The sequence below is a fragment of the Mus musculus genome, chromosome 10, assembly GCF_000001635.26.
Source record: "Mus musculus strain C57BL/6J chromosome 10, GRCm38.p6 C57BL/6J".
In the NCBI taxonomy this organism is placed as follows: Eukaryota; Metazoa; Chordata; class Mammalia; order Rodentia; family Muridae; genus Mus; species Mus musculus.
The window spans coordinates 125,285,937-125,307,777 of NC_000076.6; the positions used below are offsets into that span (position 1 = coordinate 125,285,937).

Below are 21,841 nucleotides of genomic sequence, written 5' to 3' on the forward strand. Positions count from 1 at the left end.
TCTATAAATTCTATATAAAATACCCCTGTGGTTATGCAGGCTTTTCTCAGTGTCACAAAAGGGCGGGCAGGATGGCTACGAGACCGATGAGTAATTAGTGATGCACACAGCCCGGGAACCCGTCTGATATAATTCAGTCGGAGAAGCTAGGAGGCCATGGGCCACCATTCTTACTTCAGACTCTGTATCTGCAAATGCTCCTGCTCACTAAACTGTATTTGTAATGCACACATCACTGCTCACAGGGGTTTCAATGTCCTTGGGTGTGTGTGCCATGTGTTGAATATCTGAACGGGACGATATCTATGCTCTCAACAAAAGTTCAAAGAGGGCAATGAAGAGCTTTCTCATTTGAGCTTGGAGATAGTGAACTGGGGTTCTTCTCACGCTCTTAGAAACACAAACCTTCCCTGTGTTTTTGTGCTTTCTGGCTTTGGTGCTTATAGGGTACTAAGCTTGCTGCTGATTACTATGCTTAAATGTAAGAAGTCTGATGAGCCAATAGAGAATATGTGTTTGAGAAGGCTTGTCCAGGGAGAGTTTACAGTGTCCTCTGTGGTAAGTTTTATGGCAGAGGTTCAAGCGTATGATTAGAGGCTTTAGAATAAAAATCCAAAAGGCATGACATGTGTCACTCAGTTGAGAGAAACATTTTAAAGAGATACTCACTGGTCCTCAGAATAGGGTTTATCATTTGGTAATTGTGTATTTGCTGCAATCAAGAATACATTGACAGCCACCTGTATTTACCACATTCTAGATGGCAATGCTACTCCTTTTTTAATGTGACATTCTGAAAATTTACTCCAAAGGAGAGAACACTCACTGTTGTGATCTTCGTACCTGTTCTAAGTTTAATTGTCTTTCTATAAAGTCCACCTAGGAGCTATCACTTATAACACAGCCTGCCTGCAAGAATATGACTTGTACGGAAGTGAACTGAAGACATAAGAATATTAACATGGATACCTATCTTCCCATGACAAGGACAACGTGGAGATGGGGTGCCAACAGAGAAAAGGCTGCCAAGAAAGACATCGAGATGGTGGTCACCTACAAGGTGAGGAAAGACCTCACCAACAACCAACTGGACTGAAACCTTGAACCTGGACTTCCTGCCTGGAGAACCATGAAGAAAAGTTCCTCTGGCTTAAGCTGCTTGCTCTATCAAGATCTTTACTGACTGTCCTGGAAGAACAATATGATGCCTCAATTCCTATATTCAGATTGTAGTTTTCCACAACTATGAGGGCACAAAGCACGAGGCCCACTGGGTGTCGGGTCATTCTACTCTTCCTCCTCCAACTTGCCATTGTATAGCAACCATATTAACCTCCCTTGGGCTACTGGAACCTTCTCTGCTCTGTTGGGACCTTTCCACACATTGTCTTCTCTGTCTCAAGCATGTCCCTTTGTCCCGGTGAATGCTTAATGTTCATCCTTTAGCTCAGAGATGCTACTATGTCATGCAGCTATGAGATCTGCTTCCATCACAGAATTCTGGACGCCCACTCGATTTCTTCACTGATTCACAGCACAGCCATAATTAAATAAGGAAGATCATCTGGAAAGCACAGCGTCTGATGGCTCATTAAAGCTTCACCTGGGCTATGCTGTTTGCATACAAAAGATGCAGAATGTATATTCATAAAATAAGTAAATGAGCATGGTAATCATTTAACAATTTGTAGCATTGAATTATCTAGATATCATTGTCTCTGATGACATCTAACAGATACTTATGCAATTGGTGTGCAGTGGGCGCTATCACCTCAGGGCCAAATATATGCACAATGTGCTTGGTGTATGCAAATATGGCCAGCTGAGCAAATTCTTGCTCAAGGATGGCCATCTAGATTAATTTTGCATGTATAATATGCACGTGATTATCCAAAAGCACCTGTTAGACCTTCTGGGATTTGTAAAGTTAAGAGGAAAGCCCGAGCTACCTCAAACACAAGAACAGAACTACCTTCGCTTTTATTGCTGCAGAGAAAGCTTATTACATGAATTACATTAGACTCTCCCCAAATATGCAAATATTATAAAGCACAATAAAGCAGAAAGCAAAGGGCTGTAATGGCTTTCTTTAAATCTTAAAAAGAACAGCTATACCTTGTATATTATGCCCACAAATCTGCTGTGCTAAAACCTTTTGTTTCTTAGCCTCCAGGACATTACGTTCAATGGTTTAATGCTTGTTTCTTTGTTCACGGTAGTGCATAATAAAACAGTGTCCGTTCTTTATCACGTTTGTTTTTCATCTGTCTCATCAAACAGATCAAGTTTCAAGAGGGGTTATGTCTATTCTGCTCACCAGAATGACTGACATTCCCCCTTCGCATTGAATTAGGGGGGGGAAGCATAAGAAATAATTAATAATCATATAAACTGGCTTCTCAAAATTTATATTTGGGAGTCCTGTATGTACTCACCATTGGGGTAACTCTCAACACAGCAACAGGCTAGGGCTACAGAAAAACACTATGCTACCCCATTACTGTTCACGCAATAAATACCGTAGGTAGCCATCTAAATAAAGCAGGAAGTTAAGATCAGAATACACTTTCTACCTCCACTTAGTGCTGTATTAATGGGATGACCACTCAGCTTGACCTATTTGCCGGAATTTGCTAGAAGTCCGGGAGACCATATGGGCAGCCAGATGGGTTGCTGTAATTTAGTGCCATTATCCTAAGGATGAAGTAAAGTATAAAAGTAATTTGCATTCTTTCCCACCCTTTCCGCATACCTCTTATTAGTTTCATTTTTAATTTAGACATCAGAAGGGAAGTTAATGCCTTGGAACCAGGGCCCAGATGCCAACTAATTACTACAAGAGGCTCCAGCCCCGACATCGCAGGCCAGACCTCAGAACAGCACTCCATATTTCTGGGTGACCCCAGTGCAGTGATTAATAGGTGGAAGGCAAAGCCCTAATGAGTGTGTCAGTTCTCAGATGTTCTCTAGGAAAATGCAGTTAGCATTGTGCGGAATATAACCTCAGTAGCTTGGGAGAGACTCATTATGCTTCACACTAAACTACCTCCCTGTTCACCTTATGGTCTGCGGATTTATTTATAATCATCAACTAAGGAAGGCCTTTATAAGTAAATGTCTTCCCCATGTAGGAAAAAATTTAAAATGATTGAATCAGATATTGACTTTGTCTTCTGTAAGAAGGAACCGTAATGTTAAACAGAAACTGAAGCAGTTTCAGAGATGTGTTAAATTTCTTTACCAACAGAAATCACCATAAAACAGAGTTGAGGGTGTGGCCTAGGACAATGTACTCTTGACAGAAGACTTGATAGTCATTGCAGAAGAGTTGACAATCACACTTTAAAAAATTCTACCTCTAAGTAAAAATACAAATGCCTGTGCCTCAATTCATCGAATCTGTCAGACTTCTATTCTAAATTACCATTTCTGAAAAAAAAATGTTTATTTTTATTACTGTTCGGGTGGCCAAGAATTTGAGAGAAGACAGACCCTGGGCATGTGGGAAAACCAAACACTATTGTTTTGTTAAAGGAATGTATTGATAAAAAAATGATCTCTACAAACATTCTCCTGTGCTTGTAGGTGTGTCTCTTTCTTTGCCATTCTCAGAGAAGCCTCCTCTTACAGGAGATGGGATCTAACACGGAGACTTGGAACTCTGCAATGTGCAGAGAGTGCGAGATTTGAACACTAAATCCTAAATGGGATGTCTCCATCAATCCCCCCCCCCCCTTTGAGGATAAGGGAACCATGGGGAATGGGAGCAGGAAGATGCAAAGAGTCAGCAAGGATGGAGAACACCTCAAGCAGTGTCTTCCAGACAGAAGAGAATTGACACAGGTCAAACTCATGGAGACCGTAGCAGTATTCACAGGACCTGCACAGGTCCAAGCCATGAAAGGTCCCAGTGCTAAGAGGAGAAGGGGAAAAGAGCTCTTCATACACGAAAGTCCATTCCTGATTGTCACCTGCTTGAAGAGGAAGGGTTAGGGTTTTCGTAATGCAGTCTGACTGGGTATACAAACCTTGAGGGGAGGCCAAGTGGCCAACAGTAGACTGCTAGCACAATAAAAACCCAGTGAGATTTTTGTAGACATTTTGTCGTTTTAACAAATGGAAATGAGAGGGGTCATGAGACCACTCAGTAAGCAAAAGTGCTTGCTGCCAAGTCTGGCAACTTGAATTCAATGCTCAGTACCCACTGGACTCTGTAAGATGCCCTTTGACCTTTACCCTTCACACACACACACACACACACACACACACACACACACACACACACACGGAAGCAGGTAACGAGACAAGGCACTTATGAGAATACTAAGAGTAGGCACATTGATAAGGACAGACAGTTAAGTCACAGGGAGAGGATACAGGATTTACTTCTGAATTAATGACGATGTTCTCAAATTAACTGGGGCAGTATTTACACAGCTTTAAGAATGGATCGAAAACTGATCAACTTTTACAAGTTAAATGAATAAATTGTGCAGAATGTGACCTACATCTTACTGAAAGCACCGAGCTTCTAAAGGCATTGTGCCTTTTAGCCCCCAAAAGAACATCACAGAAAAAGGAAGTGACGTGTGTCTTTCCCGTTGTGGCTTACATACCATGCTTTCTTTCTGTTTATCTTCTGTTAGATTAGTCGGTGTCCTATTTATGAGAGATCGTGAGAGTAGTACAGTCTCAGGGTGTTTTTAAAGGTCTCATGAACCGGGCACCACGTGTCCTGTTCAAGGTTTTCTGGACCCATCTTTTTCTGTTACTTGGATTTATAAATGTATTCTTTTCCTTTCTTTTTGATATAATAATATACTTAATATAATTTCTCCTTCCTCCCATCAAACCCTTCCATGTGCCTCTCCTTGCTCTCTTTCCAAATCATGCCCCTTTCTAATTAGTTGCTATTATGTATATACATACAATTTCTCAATCTAAAAAGTTATGGCTTTTGTAGCTTTTTAAATATCTAAAGTTATGGCTTTTATGACTTTTAAATATAAAAACATGTGGCTTTTTATAACTTTTTAAGTATAACAAGTATTACTTTTATTAGTAGTACAATGTATTTATTTTGTTTAATTTTATATTTTATTACTGTCAGCATTTTTTAATTCAAATATGATCTCACTCTCTCCCATTCCTTCCTTTCAGAGCTTCCACTTCTCCACTTGACTCAGATCCATGAACTGTTTTATCTTTAATTCTTACCAATGGGCATGCAGATACATGGAGGTGCCACTTGTATGTGTATATTTTTGGGACTGACCACCCTGAAACAGGTAACCATAACCAATGAGGAGGCTCATTCCTGGGGAACACTGATTCACCCTTTCTTGTCAAGTCATCAGGTGCTCATAGCTGCTCGTCTAGAGGTCTGGTTCCAGGAGACTCCCCCCTCCCCCAAATTGAAATGTCAGCTGGTGTTGAAATCGTTTACATCTTGTTAATCTGTAGTGCTGAGATTTCGTGAATGCAGCATACCTGTTGGATTTACAGACACAATCTCCCAGCAGACTTCCTGGCTCCTATGTTCATTTGTGGATTAGGTTTTTGTTTAGTTGCTTGTTCTTTTCTTTGGTTTGGTTTGGTTTGGTTTGGTTTGGTTTGGTTTGGTTTGGTTTGGTTTGGTTTGGTGTTGGTTGACTTGGTGTTGAGATGGGGTTTCTCCATGGAATCCTGACTGTCCTGGAACTCACTTTGCTGAGCACCTCAGCTTGCCTCTGCCTCTCTCTCTCTGCCTCTCTGCCTCTCTGCCTCTCAGCCTCTCTGCCTCTCTCTGTCTGTGCATGTTCGATCTAAATTAGGCATGTGCCACTACATCTGGTCCCTTTATTTGTTTGAGACAAGGTCCCAATGTATAGTCCTGGCTGACTTAGAACTTGCTACATAGACCAGGCTAACCTCACACTTTTGGAACCCGCCTTGTCTTTGCCTACTGAGACTCTGGGTGTGCACCAGCATGCCTGGCATAAAGTCTTTTGGCTGTAAGAATAAGACGTACAATGTGGACAGTATGAGGAACCGTGTGAATGCATAATGTACACTGAGCAGTGTGTATTACAGTTTAATGGGATTTGGGTTTTCCTGGGAATACGTTGTACTGTTCTCTACATAGCCAGCAAGGACATGCAAATAGTCGCAGCCCTGATAATTGAGGATTCGGGGCAATATTCCAAGGGCTTATTTGGATCTTTTCTAGATCTTCCCAACATTAGCTGTGTATACTCAGTATTTTTATGTGCCTTAAATTATTTTCTCAAAGCAATCACACAGAAAACAAGTATCTCCTTTACTTTAGACAGAATTTATTCTTATATTACTCTAAATACCTTAATGATTTCCCCAAAATTGTAAATATCAAATTATCATTGTATTTATTAATTTCTAGAGTTTTCATTTGAGGAATGGAGATATATTCCACTTGGTAGAGAACTTATCTAGCCTTTATGCCATGCCTGTGTTTACCCCAAACTATATAACCTGGGCATTCCATGGGCATGTTGTTATCCCATATTTTGAAGGTAGGGACAGGAGAATCAGAAGTACAAGGTTTCCTTACATTCTCAACTATGAAATGAGATCAAGGCCAGCATGGAATAGATGAGATGCTACTTCAAAACGTAGTTTTCCTTTGTGCCTTTTAAATTGTGTACCATATATGTCTTAGAGAGAAAATAAATGTATTCATAAAAAGAAATTACTTATACATGACAAGCCTAGTTAAAAATGTGCATTAAGATGTTACACTTAATTTTAGAAAACAAAAATATTAAATTAAATGATGCCATTCTATCATTTTATATCCTCCTTTTCATCCAGCTAGCTCAAAGACCATGCCACCTCCATAAACCAGCTCTCCTTTGCTTGGGGCCAATGATCATTGAGTTGAAAATTCTCTCCAAGGCTTACTGAATCTTATCCAGTTTTTATTTTTCTTCCAGGAAGCCCATAGTTATTATGTCCTGCTCCTCAATACAGGCCAATAATCAGTTCTGGCCAGTAGAATATAGTCAGAAATGAAGTTCGTAAATTCCAAGGCTGGACACTGAATACTGCAGATGATCTTGCTCTTTGCCCGATACAGGGAGTAGGTTTGGAGGACAGCACAGGTCAGAGTGTGAGAACAGGTACCACAGGGGGCACTGAGTGAGCTTCCAATGAGCACGCATGTCCTAAAGCCACAGGGAATTGGGGACTGTGTGTAAAAGACTGAGAGATCCTTAACTACATCAAATTCTGATTCTTGACTTTAAGTTAGTCAACAACATTTTCAACAGAAAACTATGAGAGATAAAATGGAACCTGATGTCCAAACTCAATGAACCTATATCAAGTCTCTGGAGGCTTCCATTTCAGTTATATGCAAGAGGCAGGGACTAGACATATCTTAATATTTACCTTGACCTGTCAGGTCAAGGCAGATATGTCAGTCCAGCAGTGTGTCATCATAGAACACTAGAGCTGTAGAAGAACATGATGCATTGCACAATATCAAACATTTCTATAGAGACATAAGAAATAGCAAATACAATCCTTAACAGGCATCCAAAAGTTATTCTAAGAAAGAGTTTTTTGAAAATATTTTATATCATATCATAATTTTTCAAATACAAGGGCAATAGAATTTAAATGCTACTCTTGATGCTCAAATAAATACTTACCAGTTTAACCTTATCAACATTATTCAATCCCGATTAATCTAGAATCATTAAGATACAAATAGTGGAAAATTCACAGTGATGGCAACGTACTTATCACACACACAGTAGGATTATCTATGTATCCAATATTGGCTTTGGTAGTATATTAGAGAGATGCTATCTCACAGAATAATGGGTATGCCTCCAGGGCAGGTGGAATGTGTGCCAATGGTACAAAGCAAGAGACTGCATTGGATTTTCAGAACTGGATTGGCCTGGCTCTGCCATTCTGTAGCTAAACAGAGAAAGATATGAGAGCGCACTGGCCAAATGTTTAAAGACAACGGGTCACATAATCATGAGAGATTTTCATTGTTTTACACTGCAATATGAGCTGGTTTGATGGATTAATTCTCTCTCCTGATTTACACTCTCATCTTCACAGAGCCTCGAACAATATAACTGCAAACAGCCGCTTAAGTAAAATGATGTGATTGTTTTGGGAGCCCTGAAACAATAAGGAATTATTTCACGTACAACAACTTGAACATCTGCAGAAAATACATGGTGGGCAGCACACTCTGCGCATTGCAAACCGGAGTATGTTCTGGCTTTATAAACTGTCAGGAGCATAGATTTCCCTTTCACGCTAAAGAAAGCACTTTGGTACACTATGGTGATGTTGAGATATAATCCCCACATCCTAGCATGGGGTTCATTCCAAACCAAACAGCAGAATCACTTGGAATCTTGAGGTCCTGCAAACCTCATTTGTGCGAATAATTCTCCATTCTCAACAAATATTTCACTAAGACTCAAAATGAAGTAAACAGATAATCATGCTAAATTACCACAAACCAGTAAGAATGCAGTTCTAATCATGCTTTTCAACTGATCTCAACTGATTAACGTGTAAGAGTTTTAATACATGGGCACAGTCAATCTGAAGGAGATAGAGATAGGACACTGTTCTCTTACTCCAGAAATCCCTTCGCACCGAGAACCTTACCTCCCGCATACATGACAGCTAGCATGATGGACGATATCCAAGCGATCTGACTGGAGGTGGTGTTGAATATTTCCTGGATGTCTTTGAAGAATACTGTGACAGCTTTGGGGAAGGCATATGAAAATCCAATGGAGATAAAGGACGCACAGACTACGACCCAGCCCCACCCTCCGTCGGGAGGAAGTGGTTGTGGAAGCGGCGCGGAAGGCTCTGATGGCATTTCTGCACTTCTACTGGAGACGAAGGTGACCTAGTGGAAAAGAAATGACAGTTCACGTGACACTTTTGATTGCGTGGATCACCCTTGATAGCTGCTAAGGTAGCATTCTCAACGTAAGTACCACGTGATTTTCATTCATATACTCAGTATTCTCATACTTTGATAATGATTAGGAAATCAAAGCAAAAAAAAAAAAAACTTAGCCTTGATTATTGAGAGGTAGAATCTGAAAGCACTTAATTATGGGAAGATAAGATTTGGACTTGAAAAATCCAGAGGTGAACTGAAGGTCTGGGGAGAAACATAGCTATTACACAACAAATGCCTTCCTCTGTATGTGTGCAGGGTGTGTGAGTATGTGTGTGTGTGCAGGGTGTGTATGTGTGTGTGTGTGTGTGTGTATGTGTATGTGTGTGTGTATGTGTATATGTGTGTGTATGTGTGTGTTTGTGTGTATGCGTGTGTGTGCACGTGTGCATGTGCGTGTGTGTGCGCGTGTGTGCGTGTGCACTCGTGCCTGCATATGTGTGTCAGGGGTTGATAGACACAGTTGATTTCACAGTACTGGGGGCTTGCTGATTTGGCTGTTCTTGGGGCAAATGCTCTGAGGAGTCTCTTCTCATTCTGCTTCCCCAGCACTGGGGTGACATACTTATGTGTTTTTATGTGGATTCTGAAGGACGGAACTCAGGTCATCAAAACCTTGTGGCAAGCTCTTAACAACTGAGCCATCACCAAGCCTGAAGAATATCTTAATTCAAAGCATCGCCCTTCCAAAATTAGGTTGACTCACCATTTAGAGACTATCCCCTTCCTCTCCCTCTCCCCACTCCCATGGCTCTCTGTCATTTCAAAGGATTTCTACTAGCTACATGGATAATATGCTTACTTATTGAAAGACTGGAGAAAAGGCTCTTTAATATATTACATATATTATATATACCTATATATAATATATATGAAAAAAATCATAAAAATTCAACTTTTGACTGACACCGTGATTAGTAAAAATTAATTATATTTTATATTACAGTTTTCTTTTTGGGTGTTTCATATATTGCTTAGTCATATGTTAATAATTTTAAAGTGCTCTGAAATTAGTCTTTTAGAAAAGCTTAGAAAGGAAGTGAGAAATGAGTCTGCAGTTCTATCTGGGAGAGTCTGTGGTGAGAAATCAGTGCGACTGAGGATTTTTAAATGGTAACCCCCTTTTCCCAAGACTATGCAGTGTAATAACAAGTCATTCTAAACTGAATAGAGAGGGAGGGTGTGGGGGCTAGAGACAAACACAATAAAGACATGAAGTTGAAATTGGAGACAGCAAAACACCTCAGCAGGTAAAGGTGTGTGCAACCAATCCTGATAGCCCGAGTTCAGTCCCGGAAACAGCATGTTGGAAGCAGAGAACTGATTCCAAAAGTTGTCTTCTGCCCTCCACATGTAAGCACACATACACCACATAGACACACACAACATGCACATGCATACACACTCAGAGACACACACACACATACACATATGAGTATACACACACATGCACACTCACACATGCATGCACACTCACATATATACACATATACACACATCCACACATATGTGCACACACATACATATGCACACACCACATGCACACACACATGTACACATACACATTCACACACATATATACACATGCACATATACACACATTTACACATACACACCCAAACACACATACACTAGACCACATGCATATACACACATGCACACACACACATGCACACACACATACACACATACCACAGGCATATACACACATGCACACACATATACACATACACACCACATGCATATACACACATACACACACATATACACATACACACACACACCACATGCATATACACACATGCACACACATACACACATATACACATACACACACACACACCACATGCATATACACACATGCACACACAATTTTACATTTTTGCTTGTGAGCCTAGCCTTGTGTCTTTGTGCCAATGTTTCTTGTGCTTTAGCTTAGTTCGTCATCTTTTTCTGTCTGTCTGTTTTGTCCTATTCGTGTTTACCAGCTTTTACTTCATCTTACTATATGGTTCTCTTTCTCTTTTGAGATATCTGCCTGTTTTCTAGTTAGAGAGAAAGATAGGATGTGGATTTAGGTGCATCAGGAGGTAGAGAGCACAGGGAGGTATTTGGGTGGAGGGGAGTCATAATGAAAATGTAGTGTGCAAAAACTCTCAATTTTAAAATAAAATTAATTACGCAATTTTAAAAAGTTAAAAACATTTCAAATGTCTCATCTCTTATGCTACCGACCTAAGTACATAATACTAAAATGAACCTATAATATAGTTGTGGGTATATAAAATTACTATGGATAAAAGACACACATCAGTGAATTCTGAATCCTTGTTATTGCTAAATAAGTCCTTATTATCTCCAGTAAGCATTTATTAGACAATTTAATTTCAAAAAAATCCTTTGATACTTTTATTCTAAAATGAGACAATTTTGATGATATTAAGAAACTTGGCCTGAGTGATGTGTGAGCTGCTAGATCCAACTGCTGGTGCTAACGGAAAATACACAGGATCAGAAATAAGACTGCTTGATTATGTACTCAGGGAGTAAAATAGGCCGAAGAAAACCCACTTGACATTTTATTATATTCCGTGTGTCTAAATATCCTGAAGGATTGAAACAGTCAAGAGCACTCGGATTCCACAACATCCATAGCCCGAAAACTTCTCCCCATAGAGATTGTCTAGTTTGCTGCTAAGCATCCCCCGGTATTGTAGTGATGAAGGCCTGGCTGTCTGCCTTTGGTGCTGCTGGGAAATGGTTGGACCTTTAACTTGTGAACTCAGGGAAGGAAGTTGGCTCCCTGGTGCGTGCTTCTGTAGAGAACTCTGGGACTGTGCTTTGCCGCCCGTTCTTCTTGGCTTCCATTGTGAGTACCTTTGGGACAATGCATCCCGTGCTGCCTTGCCTCGGAGTTCTCGCAGTGGTCCCCGACAAAAGAATGAGGTGCCAGTGATTAGGGCCTCTGAAGTATCAAATAAAAATAAATCTTCCCTCTGCTGAAGTTCATTTCCCGAGGGAATTTGTCACAGTGGTAAAAAGTGACTAGTGTGGGGTGCTTTGTTACCCTGAAAACACTAGAGCGGTTTGGTCTGACACACTTCCCTCCAGGACAGAGACAGGAGGTACGTATGTACAGGAGACCCCGGAGGCCAGCGAACTTCACAAATCAGGGAGGGCTGGAACTCTCACCAGGGCCCCTACCCAAGGATAAAGAGGCGAGTAAGCTGCTGTAGCAGGAGCCCTGAGCAGTGCTTCTCAGAAGGAGAGGAGATTCTGAGGCCCACGGAGCTTCAGGGAGCTCCTGTGCTGTGCTTTCAGGGCATGCAGCTACTTCTGAGTCAGCCGTACCCCTGTGACTCATCCCCAGAGTCCCGCTGCTGCCTTCACCAGTCTGCCTTAGTCTTTTTTAAAAAATGATTTTATTTGTCTACACTTCTAAAGTGAAATAAATTCTGAAATGAAAGAGTCTAGAATTGAAATACAATGTTCCCAAGAAAGCATCATGGATAGATTGGGCTAGGTAGAAGAGTGTGTTGTGTGTCTTAGCCACTCTGGCTGAAGTGACAGGGAATCAAAGTTATTTAATCTGAATTCCTTTCATTGCTAGTTGCATACAAACAGCTACAAAGAAAGTCAGGGAAATAAATGCTCCAACTGAAAGATACCTAGGAATTAAAACAGAGTTCTAAACAAAAGATGTAAATGGCTAAACGATACCTCCGATGCACAGCTGATGTAGATGAGCTCTTGCTTTGGGGGTTTCCTTTTTCTTCTTCACCTGACTGATGTTTCTCTTGGCTGCAATGCAATTTTTTTGTTTTGTGAGGTCCGAGTTGTCAGCTTTAGGCATTACTGCCTTTTTAAAAATGGAGTTCTGTTTGCAGAGTCCTTCCCACACCCTTGTCTTGTAGGGTACTGCCTAGGTTTCCCACTAGCAGGTCAGGGTTTCAGAGTTCACACTGAATCGTTGATCCCCTCGAATCTGATCTATGTGCTGGATGATTGCTGTTCATCCTTTCGTATGTGCACATCCAGGCTCCCAGAAGCCTTTGTGAGCATGCTTTCTTTTCTCCCAGTGTGTTTTTGGTCTCTTTGTCAAAAGTCAGATGGTTGTAGTTCTGTGCACCCATATTTGGTCCTTCTATTTTGTTTCTAATGCTCTACATTTCTGGTTTTCTGCCAGTACAATATTTTTATTATTAAAAATTTGAAGTCTGGCATGCCAATCTGTCCAGCATTATTCTTTTTGTTCAGGATTGTTTCTGCTGTGTCTTTTGATGGGAGAGTTGAGGTCCTTAATAGAGTTATTGGTGTGTATACTATAGCCATTCTGATGCTTTCCACTGGTTTGTGTTTATTCTTTGTTTCGATGAAGCTTCAGCTTTGTTTCCTTTCTGGAGTCCATTGGCTACACTTACTCTTACCCTCAGCTCAGGACATTCCCTTCCAGTACTCCAATTAGCATTTTTTGTTTGTTATTAGGTTTTGAAGGTTGCTTGTGTCATGAAAAGCTTTCCTTTCTCCTTCAACTGTGGCAAGTAGTTTTTCTGGGCAACTTCTTCTAAGTTGGCAGTCGTGGTATTTTAGAATTATTGAGCTCCAGGCTCTTTTGGATCTTAAAGTTTTCCTTAAATATCAGCTTTTATCATTTATATGTGAGTTATATGGTATTTCTCTTGCAGTTTTCAATATTTTTTCTTTATTCTGTATCTGTAGAGTTTGACTATGATAACCTGTGGGGAGTTTCTTTTTCAGTCTTCTCTAGTTGGGGGTTTAGTATGCTGTTTATATTTTTGCATGGTTTTATCTTTTTCGACATTTTCCTTTATTCTTTATATTTAGTGTTTTGACTTTGATGTACTGGGGGGGGCCTCACTGTTAATCTTGTCTAGTTGGTGTTCCGTGTGCTGCTTATGTGTGCATGCTTATCTTACTTTAGTTTAGGAAATTTTCTTCTGTGATCTTGTTAAAGATCTGGTATAAACCATTAATGTAGGACTCTTTCTTCTATGCCTACAATTTGAAGATTCAGTCTTTTATGGTATCCTGTGTTTCCTGTGTGCTTCTGTCCTGTGTGTGTTAACATCTCTTGTTTTCTTTCCTTAGTTTATCTAGATGCTTCATTCTGTCTACCTGTAAGGATTTCCCCTGTTTTTTCTTATTGAGATATTGAGTTTAATTCTAGTAAATAGACAGCCTGCAGAATGGGAAAACATCTTTGCCAGCTATATATCTGATGGAGGATTAGTATCTACAATATGCAAAGTTAGTAAAAGTGACAAACATCGAGGAAAAAAAAATAGCCAGAGAAGCAAAGTACTAAACAAAAAATACTCATGAGCATCTGAGAAATAATTTTTAATTAGTCAAGATCCTTAGCCCTGGAAATTGAACTGAAATGCTAAATAACTCTGAGATTTCAACTTACACGAGTCAAAACGGCAAGATCAAAACAGTGACAGTTGCTAGTGTGGGCATGGAGAAGGGACATTTACTCAATGGTGGGAGGAGTCACTTTGACAGTCTCTGTGGATGTATGTAAAGTCTCAAAAAAGTTAGAATTAGAGCCACCACACCATTCAGTTATATCATTCTTGGCATACACTCAAAGGACTTTATCTTACAACAGGCTCATGACATGTTCACTGATGCTCTATTCATGATGGCCAGTAATTTGAAATAGCTTCAATCTTTCTTGAAGAATGGATAGCATGTAATGCACTTTCAATGTAAAATGCTATTTACCTATATTAAAGAGAAAATTCTGAAATTTACAGGGAAATTGACGAAGCTGTAAACAGCATTTTGAAGGAGGCAACCTGGATCTAGAATACAAATACCTCCGGCTTTTCTCTCCTCTGAAGATGTTATCTTGGAGTCTGCAGATAAATTAAGTCTCAGAGGTGAGGAAATTAGTAAAGTGTTGTGGCAAGAGGGGGCTTTCAAGGTATGGAAAACAGAACTCTGTGGTATGAGTGGGTTTGAGCAGAGGGATACATGATGTAGGGTGAAGGGGTGAGGGGTGGAAGTGGAAAGGCAAGATAGAGGAGGGTAAATAATACCAAAGGCTTTCATGAATTGTCATATGAGAAACTACTGCAGAATGTTCCTAAAATTTAAGCATACACATGTATAAAACCACAAACATTACTTCCCTATAATGTAATCAAAATCCACCAACTATAAATGATAGTCAAAAAAAAACCAAACAAACAAAACCAAAAACACAAACACAAACAAAAATATCAGTGCTAGGAGTGCATTTCATTTACAGGAGTTGTTGGCCAGCGAGATCTCACAGACCTCCAAGTATAAAAGTCTATTGTGATTGCTCTCTCAGCTATCCTCTAGGACTTGATGGTAAGACATTGAGACTGAAAACGTCACATACTTGATGAGTCCTAGATAGGGAGCAACCGAGTTGGTATGGACAAGGGTAATTTCACCCTTACTCTCTTCCGTAGCATTGGAGGGAGTTATGCATGCTACCAGAGGAGAAAAGTTGCTATCAATCTTATCTAGCTATGAACTCTAAGAGCGACAGTAACTACCTGCCTAGAAAGGAAAGTGTGGCCTCAGGTGCAGCAGTGCCACAGAAGGCATGGGAACAAATAAGTACTTTCTGGTTGGATTTATGGTGTACTCTACAGTATACCACGGGCATCTGCCAGTTATTGGGGCTGAGAACCTATGGGCTGAGAGACCATATGTCCTGAGGCAGGGTGCTTATTGCTGTGCTAACAGTTCACAGTGTTAAGGTCCCAGTTCCTTACCCTTGGGAACATAGCACATCCCACGAACCACCTCTTGCCTCTTAGCAGCTGAAGTTGGTCAACAGTCAAGCTTCCGTTTCAACACGCATACTCCTGCATGATGCTTTTCCTTGTACACAGTTCTGTAATTGTCTATGTACTTGGAAGCAGTTACGGTTTTTTTTGTTTTGTTTTGTTTTGTTTTTTGTTTTTTTGTTTTTGTTTTTTTTGTTTGTTTGTTTTTTGTCTCTTTTATTTGTAAGTATGACCAAGGAACTACAAGCAAAAATAGATATTTACCTGTTGTCAGATGACACTTTAACAGCTTTGGGTGGTGGGTAGAATATTTAAGCCTAGCCACTTTGTGTTGACGTGCAATATTCGAAGGCAATATGAAGGGAGAGGTAGAGCAGCCTCCAGATTATCTACAGAGAAATAAAAGCAGATAGTAAGTGTTTAACTGTAGCTCATACCCCCGTTAGTCACTAGCTTTAATTCACCCCAGTAATTCTACACATCTTTTATAACTACAATAATAAATGTACATGTGTGCATATAGAGATATAATTGTCAACCTAATTTAGCTACTAGGTGTAACTGAAGAAATCAAATGTATGGAGCTAAAAGGAAATGGACAAGGTAAAGGAGAATCAGCTTCTGAAATATAGAATAAACTATAGGACCAGGAGAGATAGCTCAGTGGATAAAGTTTTTTTCTGTGCCAGCACGAGGAAAAGAACTGAGCTTGACTCCCAGAATCTCTGTAAATAGCCCAGCATGTAGGACGGGGAGGCAGGAGGATTTCTGGGGCTTGCAAGCCAGCCAGTGTAGGTAAAGAGATGAGTTCTAGATGCTAGTGAGAGAGCTTGCATCAAAAACAATGCAGATTGCTCCCGAAAAATGACTCTGGGAACTGGGCTCTGGCTCCCACATGTATTATACACAAATGAAGACACACCTGGACATACGGAGAATCGCACAATTAATAGTGTATGCAAATCACATTATAACAAAGAAAAGTTATTGACATTCAGTGCCACCACTCAGTTCCTTATATCTACTTAAATAAGTTGGCATTAAATTGTGTGTGTGTGTACATATGAGATTTAACAAAATAATTCTAAATACTATCAATAATACACAGGCTTTAACCAAGTGACACAGTGAGGGGTGGCAAAAATAAATATTTTAAGGATTTGTTTCAGAATTCAAACTTGATAACCAAGTCTAAATATAAAAGATTAAATGTCTTTATTAAAGATATTAACCTCGGTGTGGTAAAAAAAAAAAAAAGTAAACTTTAGTATAAATCTACTTTGGACCAGATTACGAGTAAGAAAAGCGGGAAACGAGCTTCTTTCAATAAGTGGTCATCTGCTTTGGCTCTAGGGCCGTCCGTTACACAGTGCGGAGAGAAGACACTGTGGCCATCGATCGGGTCAGAGGTGCTTGTGTAAGAGGATGAAGGATGTGTGGAGACCAATAAAGAGAGCAAAGGAGTCTGAGAGTCACTGATTGGATCTAAGCAATTGACAAGAAATTGAGTTAAAGGCTTCATGTTTCCCAGAAGTGAAGTGTTAGCACTCAGTGGACGCGCTAGACCTGTGGAAGAGCGGCTTACATCAGCTCTGGTCCTACCCGGAATGCTTAGGATGGCCATGGCTTTCAAAGGCTGGGTCAGTCGTGAGCCCCGGCCCGCCCCAAGCAGCTAGTCCATGTCAGTGTAGGAAGTCTTTATGTTTTCAGATGATTAAATTCTCTTCATTTGTCCTCTGGCGCAGCAAACTTCACTGAGCACCTGGCCACGGTCTCCGAGGAAGGCCTGAGGCATCCCCCAAAACCAGTCTCTGTCCCCCAGGCTATAATTAATTATACCCAATGTCTTACACACACCAGTTAAGAAGCAAGAATAAAAGGAGCTATGAGAAAAGTCTCAGGATGCAGAGAATCCAACATACTCACCAAAACTTCTGTAAAGTTTTACAGTGTATAATCTAACCAACCTATATTTTAGAAAAATCAATCTACAACACAGGTGCCTTTCAACAAATGGCTTAATAATCCAGAATGGTTCAATTTGATTGTTTCAGTTAATCTATATTATAGCCTTTCTCTACTGATTTTGATCTACTGTGGTCTAATTTATAGACATTTAGGCACATGCAGACACGTACTCTTACTCACACACACACACAATGTTATATGTATTTATTGTCAATTTTAACAAAGCATGATCATGTTTTAAGAATTTAGCCAACCATTCTTAAGAAAAGGTGAAATTTTTATTTTTATTTCATCAAGTAAAAGGTTTGTGGACTACTTCCTGCCTGCCTACTACATAGCAGTGTTTGCTGTTAGCACTATCACAGGACGACACCATATCTGCTAATTCTGTTTCTTGGCTGTACCTATGCATGACACATGCATACAGGCTTTACAGGGTATGTTAATCAATGCTGCAATGACTCTACTACTTTGAGAAACTCAACTCAATTACTTTTATAAGCTACACTCAGAGAAAACAGTATTTTGAATCAAACTACATATGGAGGCATAGAAGATTGAAAGTGCAAAACGGGCTTCTCAGAGTGATGTTCAGAAAGTAACCAAATTGTTGCTCTTACTGGGGTCTCTTTTGTTAGCATCTTTATCCCCAGTGTACTGCAACCCGACTTAGGAACTTAGGAACTGCTGCCTGGATCCAGTTCCTTCACTTCACTTGATCTATTCATTTTGGTTTTTGCTAGTCTTTTGTTTATTTGGTTTTGAAAAAGGAACTTTCTTTGCTTTCGGTAGCACAGGCTGCTATGAAGCTTGCTACATGAACTGTACTAGTCTTAGACCCAAGATTCTCTTGCCTTAGAGCCTCCTAAGTGCCAAGATTATAGCACACATCGTACCAGCATCCTCGGTTTTATGAATTTCTAATTTCCAATTCTTGTACATATCCTTCCTAAGTTCACCAGAACTCATATACTAAATTGAATTTAAGAAGTACAACTACACACCAATGCCTTAAAGTTCACGGTTGTTTCAGCTTACTTGTATCTATGTTTTCTACAACTTTTTCGAGTGGTTACAACATGTTTAGTTATTACTATTAATAAAACCCAAACTGGGGTCTAGTGAAAACACTATTTCATGTGATTTCAACAGAAATTTTTCTTGTGTTCTATAATGACTATCATCTTATTAGGTTGACTAATCCATGTGAGAGATAATAGTAATAGAAGTGTTAGTGATTATTGATGGCTAGACTTCTTAGGGTCCCTTTGTTTAGCTTCCCAAACCTTAACCAGACAGGATTGCATTTAATCTTTGAAGATGAGGTCCTGAAATAATAGACTCACTAAACTAAAGCCCAGGTAAACTCAACAGCAGCTGGGAGACTGTTCGCTTCACTGGAAATCATCCAGATTTTCTAGATTAAACTAAGGATTCTCGAGCACGTAACCAACACTGGCCTGTGTCACCTAAGTAGATTAAGATCCTTCATAAAGAACAATCATGTAATCTTTTTTTGCTCTCTGTTTCTTCTTTCCTATACAAAACAAGATAGCGATGGCAAATAATGTACAGTGGTTTAAAGTGCCAGCTCATTCCATTTAACAACAGTAATTAAATGGAATCAGATGTTGTCTTTTCCAACCTATAATTGAATTAAAATTGGAAGGTGATCCTGGAAGGCACTTTTACTGGTCTAAGTGGCCCCTCTTTTAAAGCCTACTGACTGATTAACTTTGACATTTAGACAAGAGAGATATCAAGACGGCATGGCTCTCCCAATGTCAACCACACAAAAGCTACTTTTAGACTCAGACTCTTACTGCAGTTAAAATGACTCTGAGAATGCTAATTGATGTTAAGGATTAAATTAACTAAAGATTTTGCAATCACAATGGGTAAATTAAAAAATCGCATACTAATGTATAGTAAATTGTGTAGAACCAGAAATCATTTGCTAATACCAAACCATTATCCTGGTTTTTGGAATTATGCTTTCAGGCTCACAAAGGGAACAGCTACAGTAGGCTGAAAGGAGGCTAAGTTTATGTTCCAGTTCTCAGGACCTGAAACAATACATCACACAGCAAAAATATAAGCTTCTGGCAATTCTTTTTCTCTGCATTGCTGAGGTGAGACCTGCTTGCAATCACACTATCAGTGGGAGACTAGAGAGATGGAGTTTGGAGAGAGAAACACAGGGACATTAAAAGGGATGCAGAAGAGGAATAGAGAAGAACACAGAACAGGACACCAAGTATCGACAATGGCCACCAGAAGCCTGAGGAAGCCTGGAGCTGAGTCTTCTAAACGTCATAAGCAAGTGACTGGACTGTAAGGTTGCCTCTTCCACAGAAAATCACACAATCGTGCAATGATATCTGAAGAGAGTTCTTGAGGATAGTCATCACAAAGGGACAAACTGTTTCATTCATTAGGAAATATCAGATTGGTATCCAATAACCTGAAAGAAGGGATGTATCTAATCTGGAAAACCCGTTGAGAAAGAGAGAGAGAGAGAGAGAGAGAGAGAGAGAGAGAGAGAGAGAGAGAGAGAGAGAGAGAGAGAGAGAAAGGTCTACACGGTGAATTGTGGTTCTATCTATTTCATTATACTTGTTTCTGTTTTCTACATGTCACACTCTTGCCTGCATGTGCGAGTGTCCACCACGTGTGTGCAGTGTCCTTGGAGGTTAGGGAAGGTACAGGAAGCCCCTGGGCTGGAGATACAGACATTAGTGAGCCACCACATGTGTGTGTGGGAACCAAACCCGGTTCGTCTACAAAAGCTGCCAGAGCCATCTCTCCAGCCAGCTTGTGTGTGTTTTAAAGTATGTGCTGCACAGGTGGACTGCTGTGGCGTCCTGGCTGAGGGAACAGTGTACCACAAAGTGTGCATCTTCAGACCCTGTCTGAGAATCAAGACTTCTCTCCATTCTGCCTCCATGCCTTCTCTCTCAATCTTTATCAACTAAGTTTCATAGAACGGGCTTTGATCAGCTTAGGTAGCTTAATGTTGGGTCTGACAGAGCATATTTACCTTCCAGCATCTCCTTAAAGTCTCATGGAGAGCCTGTCAGAAAAGGACAGCGATGGACCTAACTTGCATAGACAGAGTGCTGTTTGAAGAAATCTGACCCATGGGTACATTCAAATCCCAGAGACAATTGTTTGCAAATAATGATTATTTTAAATCAAGTTTCCCTCTTTCAAAAAAACAAACCACTTACTACCCCCAAGAAGGAATAATTCACATTTCCCTCACCCCTTAAATGGAACTAGGCATGCAAATCTCCATTGGCAGGTAGTTGTCACCACTGTGTAGGGATGTTACATGGACTACCTGGCATGGTGTGTCTGGAATCTCCCACTCAGTAGCCTGACAAAGTTGAATCTCAAATCTGAGGGCCAGACTGGAGGATGTGCAAGATCCTGCTTCAAAAGCAAACAAGAATATGCCTTTTGCTATTAATTTATTTACTGATAGTTTGTTCAAGAAAACTCCCGGAGGGGGCAAAGGAAGATTTTCCTTTAACCATACAATGCGTATGTGCTTATACACACACACACACACACACACACACACACACACACACACACAAATTATCCAAAATAACACATAAAGAGATATTAACTGCGTATAGTTAGGGAAAGTCACTCTATATAACTTGTGAGGCTTTAAAAACATTTCTCAAGATTACATAATGAATGCATGTTATTTTTCTATTATAAGCTTTATAAATAAAGGTGCTAAAATATAAAACTCTAATATGCACATATAAATCTGTTTCTTTGTAAGATGTTTGTAGTCAGTTGTAGGTAATTCTATTTGGATTAAAAGAGCTGAGCTGGGTGGCACAGGACTGTAATCCAGGCAGCTCAGGAATCCAAGGCAGGAATGTCAAGCTCAAGGCCTGCCCAGTCTCAAGAGAGAGTTCAAGTCCAGCAAGTCCACTTAATGAGATGCCTTGTCTCAAATTCAAAGGGGGAAGGCAGGACATCCATACTGTTGGTTTCCTAACTATTCTGTTGCTTTTCTAATACTATTTTCATCCAACCATGGCTGGTGGGATAGATAGCAGACCTTGATTCTAGGATTCAACAGAAATAAAAATCT

At 40.1% G+C, this 21,841-nt stretch overlaps 1 protein-coding gene across 12 annotated transcripts in view; it reads right to left on the bottom strand.

The window, feature by feature from the left end:
* Slc16a7 (solute carrier family 16 (monocarboxylic acid transporters), member 7) overlaps nt 1–21,841 on the bottom strand; it is a 170,317-nt gene that overhangs the window by 66,667 nt on the left and 81,809 nt on the right. For 10 of the 12 annotated variants that reach the window (NM_001358496.1, NM_001358915.1, XM_006513406.4 and 7 more), the window contains 2 exons: nt 16,021–16,145; nt 8,659–8,908 (listed from right to left, as the gene is read on the bottom strand). In NM_001358496.1, the coding sequence (NP_001345425.1) occupies nt 8,659–8,878 (220 nt within the window). In that variant the 5' untranslated portion in view covers nt 8,879–8,908; nt 16,021–16,145. Of the gene's footprint in view, nt 1–8,658; nt 8,909–12,685; nt 12,770–16,020; nt 16,146–21,841 lie in introns of those variants that run through there. The other 2 variants (NM_011391.2, XM_017313861.2) reach the window with 2 other exon arrangements.